Below are 21979 nucleotides of genomic sequence, written 5' to 3'. Positions count from 1 at the left end.
ATTTAATTTTATTTATGTAAGTTTATATTTCTTTCGAACAATTTTTTATTTTTTGGTTTTTCCTGTCTATGTTTTCTATCTTTTCTTTCTTCTCTGTCCTTTCTTTGTTTCTGTTTTTTTTTTCTCTTTATGTATATTCTCTTTTTTTTTTCTTCTCTCACTGTATCTCTGCTCTTTTCTTCTCTTTTTCCTCTTTTTTCACTCTCGTTTCTCCCTTTGTGTTATGCCTTGTATAGTTTTCTGGGAGAGTCAGTGGGGAAGGACCTTTTACATCCGACCTATACAGACTTTCCCATTTTAATTTCCTAATTGAATGGGTGGAAGAGTAAGCGTGCATAGATGAAAGTATGAACGACTGGAGTTGCTCGTAACTGCCAACTGACATCTTCTGGTTGTTTCCATCCGGGATTGGGAGCATCCCGGTCGCCCTGCCTGCGTACGGCTTGCGCCAGAGTCGCTTCGCTGACCGGTCTGGAGCGGGGCGTGGGCGGGGGGTCGACCCGGGGGCCAACTAATCCGTGGAATGCACGCTAGGAGTGCTGGAAGGGGGCTGAGTAAGGTCGGATGATGAGTAAAGTCGGCGGGTCAGATATGCTCGCTAAGAGCGGTCCCAGACCCGTCGGCTGGAGAAAAGAGGGGGTGGGTTTAGTCGATAGGCGGCCCGTGATACAGATAGGACGGACCGAATCCGACACACCTGGGATACCTTTTCAGACGTTCTTGCAAAGATTCCCACCTCTCAAAAAAAAGGTCTCTGCACTTTAACGAATTTCGCAATATCTGGATCAGTGTATAACTGATATAGTCAGTTAAGTCGACATAAGGCCTTAAAACTACCTATAAAAATTAATTTGACTGTCTATAAAACACTAATAAGACCAGTGCTAATATATGGTTCAGAAACTTGGTCACTTACACAGAATGACCAAGAACTGCTCAAACGTTTTGAGCGAAAAATCCTAAGAGGAATATATAGAGAAATAAAGGAACAAGGGCTGTGGTCCAGGCGTTAAAACTTTGAGTTGTATAGAAGTTTTGGAGAACCTGACATTGAAAAATTCATTAAGGTAGCACGCCTTAAAGGGATAGGGCATGTATTCAAGCGAGAGGAGGATGCTATTGTCAGAAAAGTTTTAGGACAACGAACAAGAGGAATACCAGGTACCAACTGGTACCAATTTAGGTACCAACTTAGAGAATGATTTAATATCTATTGGAACTAAATCATGGAGAAGATTTGCCAGAGACAGGGGCGAATGGAGGATTGTTCTGAAGAAGGCTTTGGCTCATAAAGATCTGTGACACTACTGATGATGATGACCAGTTCATTATTGTGCATAAATCAGAAGAATTATTATTTTAATTTTACAAAGTAATACTTTGTCATATTAATTTACTATTTTAGTTACGAGTAAGCCACAGAATGGACTTATACCCAACTGAAATAGTAAATTGATATTATAAAGTATTAATTTCTAAAGATTGTAAAGATGTTTTGCCGGCACTGTAATATAATGCAGGTTATACACCGCATACCTCGGTAGAGTGCAAGCTACAGCAGAAACACGACGGTAGACCGCATACTATAGTGGCACCCATTAACTTAATCCCATTGCTACATAAATATCTATTTGAGTATTAGTATCGTGATCGAGATTAACTCGGGTTGTATCCCAAAATGAGAGGGAGGGAGAGAAAGAGAGAGATTTATCTTACCTTTTTGCACTGATTCCATCTATCTGGAATCTCCTGTAACTGAACATGGATTTCCTCTGGGAATTCGAATCCATACTGTTTTAGAAGATCCATTATTTCTTTTAATGGTTCGAACATTGCGTCAGTTTCTGGTTGTCTGTCTTTTACTTTAAACAGATACTGCATTACATTTATTAAACCGTCATAGTCGTCTTCAGTTAAGGTAACCTAAAAGAGAAAGAAACGTATTGTGTATTGTATTACTTAGTCCTGTCGCCAGGGCGGTTACAACGGCCTCCTTTAATCAGATGGACTTACATAAGTTTTTTTATGAATTTTGACTCGTAAAACACGAACTTTTTGGGTACTTATTTAAGGTAGGTACTTAAGAACTTGAGGAATTACATAACAGCGATTTTTCTCAAAACAAAACATATTCTTGTATTTTTTGGGCCATTTTAATTAAAAAAATGTTCTTACAAATTTTTTCGTAGGATGCATAGTTTTCGAGATAAAATAGCAATTTTGCTTATCGAATTTGAAAATTTAAGTCAAATTCTATCGGTTTTGATTATTTCACAATGTCACGTTTTCATGAATTTTGGCTTTTCTCGCCATGTGGTAGCAAAAACTGAGTACTATCGGACTAGACTATCGATTCAGAACAATAACCAGAAAGATCAGTCTATATAAATTTTTTAGAATTTTTATCCAGGCGAAGGACCAGGATTGTCCGCACGCCACTGGACAAAAATAAGGAATGTTAGCAAGTTTTTTGGTGCATTATTAAATTAATAAGTTAATATAGATTATTATATTAAGATTATAGACCAATATTTGCTAGAATTCTGCTAAGAATCCCCTAAGTAGATTTTAGACATCATAAGAATTCAACCTTTATTGGTGTTTATCTCAATATGTATAAAATGTGACATTCCTTGTTTTTCCCCTGTACTCTTCATTTGCATTGCTAAAAATTATTTTTTTTATTGTTGAACAAAGCTATAAACACATAGTGCTTGAGTGATGTTTTCAATGCATTTCTCATTTAAAATCGAACGAGTAGGCGAGCCTACAAACAGGCAATTTATAATTTGACTTAAACTTTCAAATGTGGTAATCAGAATTGCTATTTTATTTTTTAATCAAAAGTTCTTCTTCTTGCAGTACCGTCTCCTATCGGAGGTTGGCTACCATCACAGCAATCTTAACTTTGTTGGCTGCAGCTCTGAACAACTTTATTGAACTGCACCCATACCACTCTCTTCAATTTCGCAACCAGGAAGTCCTCCTACGTCCCACATTTCTCTTTCCCGTTCATAATCAAAAGTTATTCAGGTTCAAAAACTAGAACTTTTCGATTTTTTTAAAGTTCAACCGCATTAATCTCAAAAACTATGAATCCTACGAAAAAACTTATAAAAATATTTTTTACTTAGATTGACCACAAAAGTACAAGAAAATGTTTTGTTTTGCGAAAAATATCGCTGTTATGTAACTCCTCAAGTTCTTTGTCTATAACAATCTTATCGGCATCCGGACCAACTGTTACCGAAAAAGTTCGTGTTCTACGGGTCAAAATACATAAAAAAACTTGGGTAAGTCCATTTGAATTAAGGAGGCCGTTGTAACCTCCTGGCGACAGGACTAACTATTTACGATGTCCAAAATAAATTTATATTATGAAATACAGCTTATAGTCTAAGAGCTAGTGAACCCTCCGACTAACGTTCTTCCTGTAAGGCTATAAATTTGTATAGTGATAATTCATAGCACACCAATTCTAAAAACCATGACCTGGCAGGCATCAGCCCTGCACGTGTATCTACCAGGTGAATCGAAAAATGCATGGTTATGGGGAAAAAAACTTTCTCCTGTAAAGTTAAAATTTAAGTACGTGTTTGAGTAATTCATTTAGAAGAAATGTGTACAGTGACAGGCGATTCTGAACAGCATAAGACCTTGCCAGAGGAGGGGAAAGATTGGGGTTTTTTTCTAAAATTATTTTTTTTGCATCGAACAAAGTTTTTTTAAGTTTTTGAATCATTTCAAACAGAAAAGGTCTTAGTGACTTTTCTTTTATGTTGATAGTTTTTGACATATAAGCGATTAAATTTTTAAAAATAGGGAACTTACACTAAAAAATTTTTCTGCATAAAATCGTTAATTTATGTTTTAAAATGTTATATTCAAAATATTACGTCTTAACAATGAACAGTGTACGTACAACATGGTCAAAGTTCCGCGCCTAAAATTTCCGTTTCAAACAACTTCAAAAGCGAGAGCTGGGTCTGACGTCACAGGCCACTCGTATCGTTTGCCCGTTCGGTGGGCTATTGAATTTAATGCAGTTTGCCCATAGATAAATAATATAGTTGAAATATCTTGTTTTACTCTGTGGCAAAAATGATTTTTTCTGTGGCAGGCAAAATATTAACATTTTATCTCTGTTGACATGTATCAAAAAGTTCTTTTTTCTTTTCTTCAAAATATTTCTTTTGTCGTTTCTTGTGTTGAAGAACAAAGAAGAGACAAGTAACTTAAAAATAAACAAAACTTTTAGTAATAAAAGTAAGAGTAACTAAAAAGTATTGGTGCTACTATAGTATGCGGTCTACAGTCAGGTTTCTACTATGGCTTGCGGTATACCGAGGGATGCGGTGTAAGTATAAGCTGAGATGATAAAGATATTAACTTGTAAAATTACAATAATGATTCTTCTTATTTATGCGTATTATTAACTTTGTAAAGAAGGATTTTGTTGGCTATGTACGCTTTCTATCGGTACCTCTGCTAATCACCATAATCTTTTCTCAGAAGGCTTTGAACACAGTAATGAAAGGCTCCAGGAAGTACTAATGAACATTACAATAAAATATAATCTTTATTATATTGCAAATTACAACGTAATCTTTTCCAGGATATACGAAATCCTTCGATTAGAGGTAGGTAGATCAAACCCACAGGGTAAACCGTATACTATAATATAATGGTACCAAACTATTGTTATAAACGGTTTAAACATGCTTATTAATAACTCTTACTTATTTGCCTTGACACCTCGTATTTCTCCAATAGAATAGCTTTCACTACTTTTTATAAAAGTTGCCACCATGAAGACATCAACGGTAGGTAAGTTAGTCAGATTGACCTTTTGAAAAACCCTCGTCCGTCATATGATGCGTTTTCAACTCTTTACAAAGTAGCACTCAACTTTATCAATTTCAGTTTAAAACTAAGCTGATTTGGGAACTACTTATTACAATATATAAGATGAACATAAATAATACATACGAATTTTCCATTAAAGATGATTAAAATGTAATATACCCGTGATAACTACCCTAATCGCGTTGTTTCTGACTGCTAGGCCCAGTTGACCGTGGCCCGTGAAGTCGAACCAATAGAAGGAGGTTCAAGAGCCTCCTAAGATATTTTTTTTATATTCTATAATTTTATAGCTTTTTCAGAGCGTCGTAATTAGCGTACGGGTTAAAAATATTTGTTTTTTTCGCATGCAAGCGTTTTAAGATCATGTTACCTTATGTTTGTTTAATCATTTTAATATTTAAAAAATTATGTAAGTTCCATATTGCGAAATCGGCCATTTTTAACCCTGAATCGGACATTTAACTGAAAATTTCAATGTTGCCAAGGTAGGTAGATATTCTTTAAACATCGATTGATGACATCCCGAAGAGTATTTTGCAATACAATATCGAAAACACCTATTGCTAATCAAGCGGGCGCGACACTGTAGTATAAGTGAGGACGTTTGAGTTTGCATAAATTCATTATCTCGAGAATAGGCAAATTTGACGAGAAATCCTCGAGACAGGTCGATTTTTATTTTTAAATTAGGACTTTTTGGCTTATATATAATATTAGTGTCGTCATCCATCTGGGCGTGATGACGTAATCGATGATTTTTTTTAATAGGAGTAGGGGTTATGTGATAGCTTATTTGAAAGCTTATTTCATTTTCTATTCAGTAATAACATAATTAATAACATAATTATTTATACAGGGTGTGCAAAAATTTTCCTTCTTTTTGCGTAAATTAATTTAATAAAAAAAAAATTTTGTACACCCTGTATAAGTGATTATATAAATGTTTATGTTACTGAATAGAGAATTAAATAACCTTTCAAATGAGCTATCACACAACCCTACTCACATTTAAAAAAATCATCGATTACGTCATCACGCCCAGATGGATGACGTCACTAGTATTATGTATATGCCAAAAAGTTCTAATTTAAAAATAAAAATCGACCTGTCTTGGATTTCTCTTCAGATTTGCCCGTTCTCGAGATAATGAATTTATTCAAACTCAAACGTCTCCACTTATACTACAGTGTCGCGCCCGCTTGATTATCAATTAAAAACAAAGGGGTTTTCGATAATATATTGCAAAAAACTCCTCGGGATTTCATCAATCGATGTTTAAGAATATCTACCTACCTTGGCAACATTGACATTTTCAGTTAAATGTCCGATTCAGGGTTAAAAATGGCCGATTTCGCAATTTTTAAATTTTTAATCGCTTATATGTCAAAAACTATTAACCTAAGAGAAAAGTCACTAAAGTCCTTATCTGTTTGTAATGATTCAAAAACACCTAAAAAAACTTTGTTCGATGCAAAAAGATAATTTTAGGAAAAAACCCTTAATCTTTCCCCTCGCCTGGCAAGGTCTTATGCTGTTCAGAATTGCCTGTCATTGTACACATTTCTTCTAAATGATTAACTCAAACACATACCTACTTAAATTTGAACTTTACGGGAGAAAGTTTTTTTTCACTTAACTATGCATTTTTCGATTTACCTGGTAGATACACGTGCAGGGCTGATGCCTGCCAGGTCATGGTTTTTATTCTTGGTGTGCTATGGATTATCACTATACAAATTTCTAGCCTTACAGAAAGACCGTTAGTCGGAGGGTTCACTAGCTCTTAGACTACAGAGATCTGCTGGTCAAATAGCCCCTCAGAGGATCTCTGGAGAGAGTAAAACGTACGTAAGGGTATGATTATCTCTGAACCAAAATGAAACATACGCTGCCTTTCATTTTCTCAGTTTACTCATATTGTGAGTACACGGGACCAACTTTCATTGGAATTTTTTCCTAGATGCATGGATGGAATGTGACTGAACATGGTAGAGTCCCTTTTGTCTCCTTTATTCGTCTTCTTCTTGCCTTGTAAATTATAAAAGACAGAGAATAAGGATGTGACGAGAAATTGGTTCTACGGTAGAGGTCTTCAGATTGTCGCTATATAAAATGTTCACATGTAATTGGTAATAAATTAAAAAAGTAAGTTTTCGCGAATTACCTGCATAGCTGCGATGGCTTCTACTATAAATGTTTCCAATTCATTTAAACTGTTTATAACTTTGTTATACAAATGATTCTTAAACAGCATTCCCCACTTACAAATCGTGTTTAAAATCGCTTGACGTAGAGGTTTTATATCCAATCGTAACCAACCTAAAATAAGTTGAAAGTTATTTATATAAGCAGAAATCGTAGAAAAAATATAAGATATGGTATTGGAAAATTGTTGAGTGACTGAAACAGATTTATTAAAGCCCTAAGCATCTCATTTGGCAGTACAATCGAACCCACTTATTAGAATACCGGTTAAAGGAATATCCCGATTTAAGGAATAGAAAGTACCCCGCACAAACCTTATGGAAATTAGGTCCCAGTGGAATTTGTTCATACTTTGGGAAAATACTCTTTGAAGCATCCTGGTAAAAAGTTCTCATGGGCACAACTCAATCGTATGAAGGATTTTCAAGATATAGATGCACAAACTTGGAAAATTATAAGATTTACTGGGTATTCCAATTCCCTGAGTTACTGGTTATCTGGCAACATATAGAAGTTTGGATCAAAGATAAGTACTACTAGTCTAGAATTTTTTCCTGGCTATCCAATGGCAACCTTAATTTTGACCTTGACCTTCAACGGACATCATCTTCTAGAGTTTCGATGGTTTTCGGCATTAAATTGATATAAACAGATTACTCATGGGTTTTTGGGATCGCCAAATACGAATATGCCATCAGAATTGACCTCCGGAGAACGTGGTGGCCAGGGCCACTGCAAGGGACGTCATCTTCTAGAGTTTCGATGGTTTTTGGCATTTATTTGATGCAAATGAATTACTGGAGAGTTTTTTGAGGTCGCTAAACACGAATATGCCACCAGGACCGACTGCCGGGGTACCTGGTTTCCAAGATCAATGAAAGGGGCTCCTGGAGTTTCGAGGCTCTTTGATACTACATTAATGTAAACGGATTAGTTATAGGTTTTTAGGGTTGCTGAACACGAATACGTGATCAGCACAGACACAGGAGCACCTGGAAGACAAGTTTCTTCTGGGGTTTCGGAGGAATCAAATGGATTACTCTTAGGTTTTCAACTCCAGAAGATAACCTATCTTAGGCGTCAGGTGCTCCTGTGTCTGTGCTAATCACATATTCGTGTTCAGCAACCCCAAAAACCTATAACTAATCCGTTTTCGTTAATTTAGTACCAAAGACGCTCGAAACTCCAGGAGAGCCTTTCATTGACCTTGGAAACCAGGTGCTCCGGGAGTCGGTTTGGGTGGCATATTCGTGTTTAGCGATCTCAAAAAACCCTCCAGTAATTCATTTGCATCAATTAAAGGCCGAAAACCATCGAAACTCTAGAAGATGACGTCCCTTGCAGTGGCCCTGGCCACCATGTCCTCCGGAGGTCAATTCTTATAGCATATGCGTGTTTAGCTATCCCAAAAACCCATGAGTAGTCTGTTTATATCAATTTAATGCCGAAAACCCTCGAAACTCTAGAAGATGACGTCCGTTGAAGGTCAAAGTAAAGGTCGCCATTAGATAGTCAGGAAAAAATTCTAGACCACTAGTACTTTTCCTTGCTTGATCCAAACTTCTACATGTTGCCAGATAACCAGTAACTCAGGGAATTGGAATACCCAGTAAATCTTATAACTTTCCAAGTTTTTACCTCTATATCTTGAAAATCCTTCATGCGATTGAGTTGTGCCCATGAAAACTTTTTATCAGGATGCTTCAAAGAGTATTTTTCCAAAGTATGAACGAAATCCACTGAGACCTAATTTCCATAAGGTTTGTGCGGGGTACTTTGAGGTCGCGACCGTAAGGTAACAAATTAATTGGAAGTTCTGTCCGACAAAATACATGGAACGTTTTCGTAGTCTGACGTTCCAAATTTTTAACCTGTTCCACAATTAAAACTTCCCCTGTTCCAGTGGTCCCATACATCAAAGTTTGTCCGACTAGACACCGTTAAGCTATTAACAAATTTTCAGCTTGCCATTAATCAACTTTTTTTACGCGGTGTCCAGGCATATAAGGAATAAATAAATAAATTTAAAGAAAATTATGATTTATGTGTGTAATGAAAAAAAACACATCTGAAGAAAATATATGTCTTTTTGCCAACTTTTCACCGATATTCTTCTATACACTTTATTACTCGTACTGTTCAGGTCTTACAAATCTTTATACTTAAGCAATAGATTTCCTACAATCTACAAAATTGAAACCCAATATCCAAATTCTTTAAATCAAGTAATTACTAGCTCATATTGACTAGTTTTGATTAAGTTGTTTTCTGATTTTATAAATAAAAGACAAGAACGAATTTTCGATCGATAATTCAAACTCAAACCATTTGCTAAGACCAACACATGTTTCTGTATTTGTATTATTCAAAAGTTGTCCAGTTTCATTACAGAGTGTAAAGTCGAGTGCAAACATTCACCAGCAGTTCTGCACGAATAGACTGCCACATACAGGTGGAATTTCATTCGTTTTCAACAAGTTGCAAGTAGTTAACTTGCTTGGATATTTTATACAATACGTATAGACCAGGGCGCATCTGTAAAAATATTAGTACATTTGGACGTTGAGAGGTGACTCAAATTTTTTTGCAGAAATTGCTTGAAAATGAATCAAATAATAATATTTGAGTTATCCTCCCTCTCAAAAAGGTCCGGAACATTGTTTAAATAATCAAAATGTCAAAAAATTAAGGAAAAATTCGATTTTTTTCTTGGTTTTTTGATTATAACTTTAAAAGTATTCATTTCCGAGAAAAGCTGTACTGACATAAAAGTTGCGTAATTAAATTTCCTACAATATAGAATTAGTTAAAAATTTAAGAAATAGTCACCTTGTTGCAAAATAGCAATAATTGTGAAAAAAACATACAAAAACAAGTATTCGCATTTTACGTTTTTCAACCATTTATTCTACACTTAGGACCTTCATATTTCACCCAGAAAAACTTTATGATACAGTAAAACAATACTGTAAATTTCATTAAGATCGGTTTAATAAATTTTGTAAAATAAATTTTGCAATACAGCTTTCGCAAAAAAAATTCATTTTTTCAAAATGTTACAGGACTGAAAATAAAGCAGATAGCAAGTTGAATTTGTTTTTAGTTATAGAAGTGTATTGTACCTTTCATTTGCAATTTTCAAAATTAAAATCGATTAATTACCACGGCGTCAGAAAATTTTTGAAATAAACAATAATTTTTGGTGCTACGCGCAGGACAGCGGATAGGTTGCTCTGATTGGGCATTCCAATGACCTTTGATAATGATTGATACATTTTAATTTTTATGACATTTCGATATAAATAAATAAATTTGTTTATTGCAAAATAAAAACACTTACTCTATCCTTTGAAATAACACTTTTATTAGCAAAAACTTTCTTTGTTCATATATTTTAACTTAAATAATAAAAGTTTAATATTTTTAAACATATGCAATTGTTTAAACAATATTTCACAAACAATAATAAAATTAGTTTGATTTTTGTGGAATTAAAAAATTAAAATACAACAAAATATAAAGTAAGAAAATAATATATTAGATAAAGATTGAAAGAAATTTTGGTGGAAATCAACCTGTGTGAATCGAACACCGCTGTCCTGCGCGTAGCACCAAAAATTATTGTTTATTTCAAAAATTTTCTGACGCCGTGGTAATTAATCGATTTTAATTTTGAAAATTGCAAATGAAAGGTACAGTACACTTCTATAAGCAAAAAAAAATTCAACTTGCTATCTGCTTTATTTTCAGTCCTGTAACATTTTGAAAAAATGAATTTTTTTTGCGAAAGCTGTATTGCAAAATTTATTTTACAAAATCTATTAAACCGATCTTAATGAAATTTACAGTATTGTTTTACTGTATCATAAAGTTTTTCTGGGTGCAATACGAAGGTCCTAAGTCTAGCATAAATGGTTGAAAAACGTAAAATGCGAATACTTGTTTTTGTATGTTTTTTTCACAATTATTGCTATTTTGCAACAAGGGTGACTATTTCTTAAATTTATAACCAATTCTATATTGTAGGAAATTTAATTACGCTACTTTTATGTCAGTACAACTTTTCTCGGAAATGAATACTTTTAAAGTTATAAGCAAAAAACCAAGAAAAAAATCGAATTTTTCCTTAATTTTTTGACATTTTGATTATTTAAACAATGTTCCGGACCTTTTTGAGAGGGAGGATAACTCAAATATTATTATTTGATTTATTTTCAAGCAATTTCTGCAAAAACATTTGAGTCACCTCTCAACGTCCATCTCAAAACAAATCCGCCCTGGACTAGTATACGAGTATTTTAAATTACGAGTATATCGACACTTTACGGACAGAACATTGTTTGTCGCAAATAGAGAGTGTGTTTTTTAGAAGTATGGAACTTGAAATGGAATCAAACAAATTATATGCTTTTTTTTGTTAACATGAAATTGACTTTGTTCGAAAGATAATCGTTTGGCATTATTAGCCCAATAAATGACCGTTTTGGAGTGTAATTTCCAGGGGCAACTCCGAATTGCATGAAAATTTTAATTTAGGTTCTCCTTACCCTTGTTCAAAGTTGAATTTGTGCCGTTGGTAGCTTTTACGTAGGGGGTGACATTTACCCCTTCTCGAGGGGTGAAAAACGCTTGTTTAAAATAAGGCCGGAAATGAATAAACTAACTTATTTTAAGCACCTCTTGTTCTATAAAGTTTTTTACGTAAGTCAATACTTCTCGAGTTATTCGCGATTTAAAATGTTGATTTTTCGACAAAAAAAAACTACGTTTTCAGGCCGTTTTTCCCAAATAACTCAAAAAGTAAATATTTTATCGAAAAAAATATTTTTAGCAAAAGTGTAGCCTATAAAAAAACGAAAAAATGGTGTACCAGTAAAGTCTACAAATTAATTAGAAACAAAGTTGAAGCTCATGAAAAATACGTTCTTATTCGTCTAATTCCAAATCGAATAATTCAACGCGAAATCACCGAAGAAAGAAGCATTTTTCGGGAAAACCTTATTAACATTTTAAAAGTATCGAAAAAAAGCTTATTATTTGGTTTTTACAAAAGTTTACAGCATCAAAAATAAACGAGTTACAGTGAAAAAAAAGTTGGCCCCTTTTTTTTGGTAAAAAAAAATCGTGAAAACCTCCCTGTATTTAGCACCCTAAATGAAATTAATCGTTTGGCTTTACCATCTATTTTAACTGTATGTGTATTGTTTATATGATCTGTAAGTTTGATTGGTTTGAAGTGCTTATTTTAAAAACATTTGGTTTTATATTAAAAAAAAAATTTCTAAAAATTTTTGAAAAATTTAATTTTTTCAAAATAACTTAAAAAGTATTAGTGATAAGAAAAATCTTAAACAGTAAAAAAATGTAGGTTTTGCTATTATAAATATGCTAGTTTCATTTTGTTTCTCCGTAAGACAAAAATTGGTTAAGATATGGCTGTTCAAAATTTGCATACACTCCTGATTAGTGACCCATTCAGATTTCTCAATTATAACCCTTTCAAAAATAAACACTTTAAACCGGTGAGACTGACAAATCATATAAAAAATAGATAGGTAAGTAAATTGTTTGTAAAGCGGTAGCGATTAATTTAATTTGGTGAGCTAAACACGGCGAGATTTTCATGAGTTTTTCCAAAAAAAGAGGGCTCAAAACTTTATTTTGAGCGTAACTCGCTTATTTTTAATGCTAAAACTTTTGTTAACAATTAAAACAAAGCGTTTTATAAACACTTTAAAAAAGTTTAAATGGGGTTTTCCCGAAAAGTGCTTAATTTTTCGGTGATTTCACCTTGAAATATTCGATTTGGAATTAGACGAATAAGAACGTATTTTTCATGAGCTACAACTTTGTTTTTATTTGATTGATAGACTTTACTGATACACCATTTTTTGGGTTTTTTATAAGCTACACTTTTGCTAAGGATATATTTTTCGATATAGTATTTACTTTTTGAGTTATTTGCGAAAAACCGTCAGAAAACGTATTTTTTTTGTCGAAAAATTAACATTTTCAATGGCAAATAACTCGAAAAGTATTGATTACGTAAAAAACTCTATAGAACAAAAGTTGCTTAAAATCAATCAGTTTATCCATTTCTGGTCTTATCTTGAACGTATGTTTTTCACCCCAGAGATGGGGTGACTGTCACCCCCCAAGTAAAAGCAACCAACGGCACAATTTCAACTTTGAAGTGGAGGGTAAGTAGAACCTAAATCCAAATTTTCATGCAATTCGGAGTTGCCCCTGAAAATTACACGGTATCGCCGAATTTCCCGTTCATTTACTGGGCTATATAATTTAAATATGATTTCTGGTATATGACCGCTACGTCAGGCTCTGACGTAGTCTAATCTGGATGTCCAATTTTCGATGACTTTTTCAAACATTTGTGGCTGTATATTAGGGTGGGACGAAAGGATAGGAAATTTTTTTTCTTTCATGGAACTTTCTAATAGCACTCGAAAGTTATCTTATCATGTCTACAATAAAACTACAAAATATTTTTGTTCTAGGTTTACATCTTGAGGTGCCGCAAGAACTTTGAAAAGATAGGTTTTTAACAAAAAATACAGAAAATTTCAAATATTTTATATATTTATCCTGGTGACGTAGCTAACATTTCTTAGTCAAATATTGTTTCTAATAACAGTTAACATTGCTATCATTTCTATATGTACACATTGCTATAAGATTTCTTTAGTTACAATATTCATCTTGTTACTTAAATAAAATGGTTTTTTGTCTCAAACTTGGGCATGACCTTTTGGGAAGAAATCTTTGCTCTAACACAGCCATTTTTGCTTCAAGACCACAGACACTAAGAGATGACACAGTCACGAGCTTTATGAATCTTTTCACTGCCTGTGTATGACAGGGAAAACACGGAAAATCCACACATTGTACTTGACCACTAGGGTCTCTTGCTTCATTTATATATTTTTTAAGTCCTCGTCAGTTCTATGTTTTGTCATAGGAGGCTAAGTTATTTTATTCTTCCGTTCTGTTAATTATATATCTACATCAAAGTTAAGCTTCGGGACAATAAACTTCCTTACACCATTTATGAGTTCCGATCTTGCCGTCAAAATTCGCCGCAGACCTAGCTCCCTTTAAGGTTTGTCTTGTCACATTCCTTTGAATTACTGGATCAATTATTTGGAGATGTTCCTCACAAAGATAACGTAAAAATTTGATGAGTCTCCATAGATGTTTGATCCATTTACACAAAATGGTTTCAGTTTGATATGAAACCAGACTGGGACATACACCTTCATCAAATACATAGTTACAGTTGACCGAAGAAGGCGATTGGCCAACGTAAGCCATCGTGAATGAGCTAATTTCCCATGGGTTTTTAAAGAAAGGTCAGAAGGACATACAACATTGGAGATTGCTTTGCACATTTCAAGTAAATATTTTTGATCTGTGCTTAGATCATCCTTAATCTCTAGAGTAGGGAGGTAGTTTTGTATGGGAACGAAATTAATAACCACATGAAGCTGGTTACAGATTTCAAGTTCTTTGCCTGAAAGCTCTCCAAATTCATTAAGATCTTTAGTTTTTCCATCCAATGTGCAAAACAAATTATGCAAATTGGTATAGAACAAACAAATCGGCCACTTCAGCGGCTTATTTATTTTTTTTATTTCTATAAAAGAAATTACACCATTGTTAATACCGGTGTTAGTGGCAGTTCCATCAAATCCGACAGCTGTTATATTGGAAATATTCAAAAGGTTTTGCTCTTGAAAATGCTCCTTTATCTTTTATAGCTTCACCTGTTCCGGACGCAGAAGTTATATAATCTAGCAAGATTGATCCAGGTTCCTCTACTATTGAAATGTGCTCTTCTGTTATAGTCAGAATGTTAAAATTGTATTAAGGAATGAAATAAATATTTTCTATTAAATATTTCTTTAAATGTGGAATTCAAGTTTAAACTTTGCCAGTTTTAGTAAAAATAAACATTGGATTGTTGTAAGTTAAAACTAAAATTATCTTGAAAGGGTAGTTTTAGAGTGTGTATTTATCATTTAAAATAGGAATTAAGACATTAAAATAGCAAAAACATTTTAAATAGTAAAACATTTACCAAACCAAAATCACCAAAATTAGCAAAATTTAACTAAAAATTCTAACTTCCAACCCTTTTGCGGCACCTCTAAAAATATTTTGTTTGGAAAAATATTTTATTTGTGGCTTCACAATGGCTATAGGCAACTTTGTATCATAATTACACATTGGAATTGTAAAATCATTTTTTTCGTTCCACCCTACTGTATATTGGCCATAACGCGGCAATGTTGTCCTCCAAGTGTTCAATCGTTTCAAGATTATCGGCGTAGACTAGTAACTTCAAATATGTCCTCACAGAAAATGATCTAGCGGTGTTAAATCGCACGATCTTGGAGGCCAATTCACGAGTTCGAAACGTGAAACTATGCGGTTACCAAACGTTTCCTTCAATAAATCAATTGTGACTATGTGAGCTGTGAAACCATAGCTTCATAGCGTATTGTTGAAACCATAGCTCCTACACATCATAGTTGTTCAATCGAGAAATAAAAAAGTCAGTAATAATGGCTCTGTAATAGTCCCCATTAACTGCAACGTTTTGACCAGCATTGTTTCTGAAGAAATACGGACCAATTATTCCAACAGTCAAAAGCACGCCAAACAATCAGTTTTTTGGAGTAATTGTCTCTCAACATTCACTTGTAGGTCTGGATCCCGCGTACCAAAAAAAAGTTGATTAATAGCAAGCTGAAAATTTGTTAATAGCAAGGGTGTCTAGTCGGACAAACTTTGATATATTGGAACACTGGAACAGGAGAAGTTTTAATTGTGGAACAGATTAAAAATTTGGAATGTCAGACTACGAAAACGTCAGATGTATTTTGTCCGACAGAACTTCCAATTGATTTGTTACCCTTTCATTATACTCCCATGCAAAAATCAGACTGCTATTACTAACCAACATGATTTCTGTCATTTGACATGTTCTTCGTGTTCCACTCATTAAAATGCCCAGTTGGTGATACACACCAGTCTGATTTTTGCATGAGAGTTTAATGAAAGGGCAAGAAATCAATTGGAAGTTCTGTCCGACAAAATACATCTGACGTTTTCGTAGTCTGACGTTCCAAATTTTTAACCTGTTCCACCATTCAAACTTCCCCTGTTCCAGTGTTCCCATATATGTTTGTCCGACTAGACACCGTTAAGCTATTTACAAATTTTCAGCTTGCTATAAATCAACTTTTTTTTCTTATGTGGGATCCAGACCTATTGAGGATTATCTTTACTCCAAATACGGCAGTTTCGTTGACTGACGTAGTCAGAGATCAACGGCATTCTTATTTTTGGCCCATTCACCGAATCTGTGCATTGCTAGGTGACAGTGTAGCTTCAATTCCTATACAAGTGCGATTTTGTAAGCACGCAAACCAAGATCTTTCCGCATTTATCATAAAGTGAATGGACACATATCCAACTGCTATTCACGATGGCGGAGATACTGATTCGTATCTTCCTCTATGCTACACTCTAAAGCAGGTTTTCCCAACCGGTGGTACGCGTACCACTGGTGGTACGCGGGAAGTTTCAGGTGGTACGTTTCGCTTGGGTGAAACAAGCGATTACGATGGGCCTTTGTCTGCGGAAGTGCCAGTGCGTCTCTTCACCCCAGCACAAGTTTTCACCCGTCTCTTTAAACTGAGGTCAGAAGTTTTAATGCTTTTAACTGAAAAAAATAATGACGAAGATTCTTCGTCAAGTTCTCTGATGAAGAATGGTTGTCAAGATGGGCGTATCTAGCTGACATTTTCTATAGACTCAACACACTGAACATGGATCTTCAGGGAGCAAACACAACATTCTTCACAACCAATGAGAAATTAAATTCCTTCAAGAAAAAGTTGGTTCCTTTATGTTCTCAAATGCAGGGGAAGGATGTCTCTGCATTTTTTACGCTGTCATCACTTTTTAACGAAAAGGAAATATCTCCAATATCAGATTTTAACTATTTATAATGGGAAATAAGCCACAATATTATTAAAAAATTATTTTTATTAACGTTTCGACGCCCAAATCGGGTGCCGTTGTCAAAATACAAAATACTACTAACAGAAACAAAAATGTTGTTGCTTAGTAAAAAAATTCTTCTAATAATTTATTTAATTTGACTCATTTATATCGGCAATTCAGATATTATTGATACATTTTAAAGTAGAAGACTTTAAAATGATATTGCCAATATTTATGATTTGCGTTCCTGGGACGACTTTACTGAAAGATGAAAGATAGTTCATTCGATTACATGAAATCAACCCCAACTCAAGAATATCCGTCACAAAAAAAATCATAGCATGTGATCTGTCTTTAAAAAGACAACCACATACAACGGTGACATTAAAATTCTCGCGTTAGAGATCTCATAGTAAATAAATAGATCTCATAATAAACCAATATCAGATGTGGTTGCTGATATAATTCTTCACTTGGAATCTCTTCAAGAAAGTTTTAATAAATATTACTCCAAGCTTGACTGAATCAGAAATCCTGTTGCAGCATCATCAAACCAAATGAGTTGGAATTGCAAGATTTACAGGAAACATTCATCGATTTCACAGAAGTTTTAAAGAGAAATCCTTAATTGAGTTATGGATAAAATATAAAACAAGCCAGTGGACATATTTCTGATAGCAAATATGTTTCTAAAAAATAGAGGGGACTTCTTTCCATTCCATGCACCCCCCTCCCGCCCCCCGTGTTTGGTGGTACGCCAAAATCTTCAAAATGTATCAGGTGGTACGCGGTTGGGAACCCCTGCTCCAAAGCAGCAAAAACTTCTTCTGTACGCAAACTACGACACATCTGTGGATGCGTATTACCATTTAGAGTAAACGTGGTGCGAACACATTCCCTGGTTAATCGAATTAATTGCTCTGATGCACGATTATGTTGAACATGAAATGGACGTAATGCGCGGTAAGAATTTCGAACAGAAACAGGATTTTCAAAATAAATTTGCACAATTTGCACAAAAACCTAGAAATAAGAAGAAGAACAGGAGTCACGGATGCAGTTGAAAAAATAGCTATAGCTAAATAGGCCCGGGTCGAACATGTTGCCAGATTGATGGATGGTAGGTGGACCAGAAAGATTCGGGAATGGCGACCAAGACAAGAGCATATCGAAGCAGAGGACGAACACTGACTAGATGGACGGATGATAATATAAAGCACATCACCACACATTGGATGCAAGAAGCTCGAGATATAAATAGGTGGAAAATCTTAAGGGGAGGCAATTTAAATTTTAAAATGAATCCAAAATAAGTTCATACAGGATTAGTTCGCTGTAAAATTTGTTTATTTAATAGTGATGCATGGTGATAAGCAAGAAGGGTAAAGTCATAACAAGGATCCAGATAAAAAATTAAGATATCGAACCAGTGGACAAAATAAAATACCTACTTAGGAGTCTGGATTACGGAAGATCTAAATCCGAGATTAGAAATTCAATCAAGGATAGAGCAATCAAGAGTAGCCTTTTTGAAGATGAGGAAAGTTCTGAGTAACCAAAGACTCAATCTGCAAATCCGATATCGGATGGTAAAATGTTATATCCACTCTATTCTTCTTTATGGTGTCGAAGCTTGTACTGTTAATGATAACCTAATCAGAAAGCTAGAAGCATTTGATATGTGTCTTTTCGGGAGAATTTTGACAATACTGTGTACCGATCATATTACGATTATAAACCAGGCAGCGGGTCTAACCACTAGCAGAAAATATTATTGGAGAGTATCAGACGGGCTTCCGACGGGGAAGATCGACACTGGATCAAATATTTACAGTCAAACAGATCTTGAGCAAATCATGGGAACACGATATTGATCTTCACAACTAGACAAGGAAGGATCTGTTTTTAGGTGGATGTGAGAGGTGGCATTCGGATTTTTGCGGATAAAGTTAGGTGATAAGTTCGTTAATAATAATTAACTTATGCTCTCAAATATGCCCGGAACATTAATAAAAAAAATTAAATATTTAAAAATTTCGTTCTTTTTTCTATTTTCTTTGCTTATAACTTTAAAACGATTCATTTTGGAACAAAGTCGTATAGAAATAAAACAAAGATAATTAAATTTTCTATCAGATTCGATTAGATAAAAATGTCTTGATTTCACAGCCTTGCTGCAAAATAGCAATAAATATAAAATAAGGGGGCAAAACAAGCCTGTCTTTATTCAATGTTTTTCCATCACTTAGGTTACACTTGGAACCTTCCTAATTCGCTTAGAAAATTTTTGTAATGTGCTAAAACCGTCCACCAAATTTCATTAAAATTGACTTACTAGATTTTGCATAATAATTTTGCAATCTAAACTTTTTTTTTAAATTAAAATTTTTTATAATCTTGCACAACAAAAACTAGAACATACAAAGATTTGTCAATTTTTTACATATAAAGAAGAACTCTACCTGTCTAATTCACTTTACAGAATTTAAATCGGATTAATTAAGCAGCCTCAGCAATGTTTTAAAGCTATAAACAATTTTTTGGCTTATAAACAAATTAGTGCTGTATCCAGGAGGGGGTGCTACGGGCTCCTTTATTTAGATGGACTTACCCAAGTTTTTTTATGTATTTCAACCCGTAGAACACGAATTTTTTGGGTAACAGTTGATCCGGATGTCGATAAGATTGTTATAAACAAAGAACTTGAGGAATTACATAACATCGATTTTTCGCAAAATAAAACATTTTTTTGTATTTCTTGAGTAATTCTAAGCAAAAAATGTTTTTACAGGTTTTTTCGTAGGATGCATAGTTTTCGAGATAAACGCGGTGGAACATTCAAAAAATCGAAAAATTGCAATTTTTGAACGATTATTTTTTGATGATTTTAACTTCCAATCGTATAGTAAGATATTTGATCACGTGTTTAATTCTGTCCAATCAGATTAAAATTATACTGAGAATTATCTACTGTAGAAAATTACCGATAGAATTTTTTTAAGTAGATTGTTTCTGTTTAATGGCAACCAGTTTCCTAGTTTTGACAACTGTCGCATTTAAGAAAATATCCATAATATACGTATTAAAAAATAATCTTACCAATATCTGACGACAGTAAGAATAAATAAGAAAATAATGCTTCATTTTTACTCAAATTTGTTGTCATTGGGTAATAGCCACTCGAGCCCTGCGGGCTCTCGTGTCTATTGCCAGACAACAAATTTTCCAAAAACTGTCGCATTATTTTCAATTTATTCTCACTCTCTTGTGATATTATACCCGAGAATAACTTTTGATTAAAAAATAAATTAGCAATTCTGCTGACAGCATTTGAAAGTTTACGTCAAATTATACCGGTTGTAATTATTTGCATTGCTAAAAATTAATTTTTTTATCATTAAACAAAGCTATTTTTTTATAAACCAAAAAATTGTTTAAAAAATTTAAAACATTGCTGGGGCTCCTTGAATAATCCGATTTTAATTCTGTAAAGTGTATTAGATAGGTAGAGCACCTCTTTATATGTAAAAAAATTAGCCAACTTCTAAATGGTCTACTTTTTGTTCAGAAAGATTTTAAAAAATTTGAACTTTTTTAAAAACATTTATATTTCAAATTAATTATGCAAAATTTATTAGGTCGATTTTAATGAAATTTGGTACACGATTTAAGTATGTTACAAAGAATTTCCTAAGCGAATTAATAAGGTTCTAAGTGCCACCAAAGTGGTTAAGAAACATTGAATAACAACAGGCGTATTTTGCCCCCTTATTTTGTATTTATTGCTATATTGCAGAAAAGTTAATACCTTAAAACATTTTTGACCGGCCGTATATCATACAAAATTCAATTATCTTTATTTTATTTCTGTACGACTTTGTTCCAAAACGAACCGTTTTAAAGTTATAAGCAAATAAAACAGAAAATGATCGATGTTTTTCAAAATTTTTAAATGTTTTAATTTTTTTAGTAATATTCCGGGCATATTTAATAAGGAGCATAAGTCAATTGCTCCTAAGTGTCGCCTAACTTTATCTGCAAAAATCCGAATGCCACCTCTCACATCCAAAAATACACGTTTTTTACAGATTAGTCCTGGTCTAAACGTCTTTGTAGATTTCAAACAGGCATACGACTTAGTCAAAAGGAACAAAATATACTATATATTTTCTAAATTGGCAATACCACACAAGCTAATAAGACTCAGTAAAGCCACAATAGATGAAACTCAGGCATGTGTACGAATACAAAACCACCGGACAGATTTTTTCAAAATTTCGCACGGACTAAAACAGGGAGGTGGGCTGGCCCCAACATTGTTTAACCTGGCACTGGAGTATGCGGTTAGACAAATGCAAACTGGACGAGGAAACCTACTGACCAACCGAACGGTTCAACTGGCCGCTTATGCCGATGATATTAATATTATGAGTAGAACATCAACAGGAGCACAGGAAACATACGCAGAGTTAAAAATACAAACAAAAGTGCTAGGTCAGGAAATTAACACAGAAAAAACAAAAATAATGACTCAGACGAGAAGAAATATAGTCCCACAAAACATTATACTTGAAGATGACATTGAAACGGTTGGAAAGTTTACATACCTGGGAGTAGAAATATATGCCGACGGATCAGAAGATGGAGAAATACGGAAGAGAAAAACGCAGGCAAACAGAGCTTATTTTGCCTTCTCCCATATATTTCGGTCTAAAAGTGTCCACCGAAATACAGAGATGAGAATCTAAAAAACTTTAATTCGACCAATAACATGCTATGGCTGTGAAGCCTGGGTCCTGAAAGAAACATCCAAAAACAAACTCGACACATTCGAAAGGAAAGTACTGAGGAGAATACTAGGACCTGTGAGGGAAAACGG

General features: G+C 34.0%; 1 protein-coding gene across 1 annotated transcript in view; it reads right to left on the bottom strand.

Moving 5' to 3' along the window:
• Positions 1 to 21979, bottom strand: part of LOC114326404 (dynein beta chain, ciliary-like) — a 328677-nt gene that overhangs the window by 242405 nt on the left and 64293 nt on the right. The window contains exons 6-7 of the mRNA XM_028274767.2: positions 7031 to 7185; positions 1717 to 1923 (exon numbers count right to left, since the gene is read on the bottom strand). Of these exons, the coding sequence (XP_028130568.2) occupies positions 1717 to 1923; positions 7031 to 7185 (362 nt within the window). The remainder of the gene's footprint in view (positions 1 to 1716; positions 1924 to 7030; positions 7186 to 21979) is intronic.

The sequence above is a fragment of the Diabrotica virgifera genome, chromosome 4 (genome assembly GCF_917563875.1).
Source record: "Diabrotica virgifera virgifera chromosome 4, PGI_DIABVI_V3a".
NCBI classification, from domain to species: domain Eukaryota; kingdom Metazoa; phylum Arthropoda; class Insecta; order Coleoptera; family Chrysomelidae; genus Diabrotica; species Diabrotica virgifera.
Note: the sequence above shows the minus strand (reverse complement) of the source record. Positions and strands in the feature narration are given on the sequence as shown.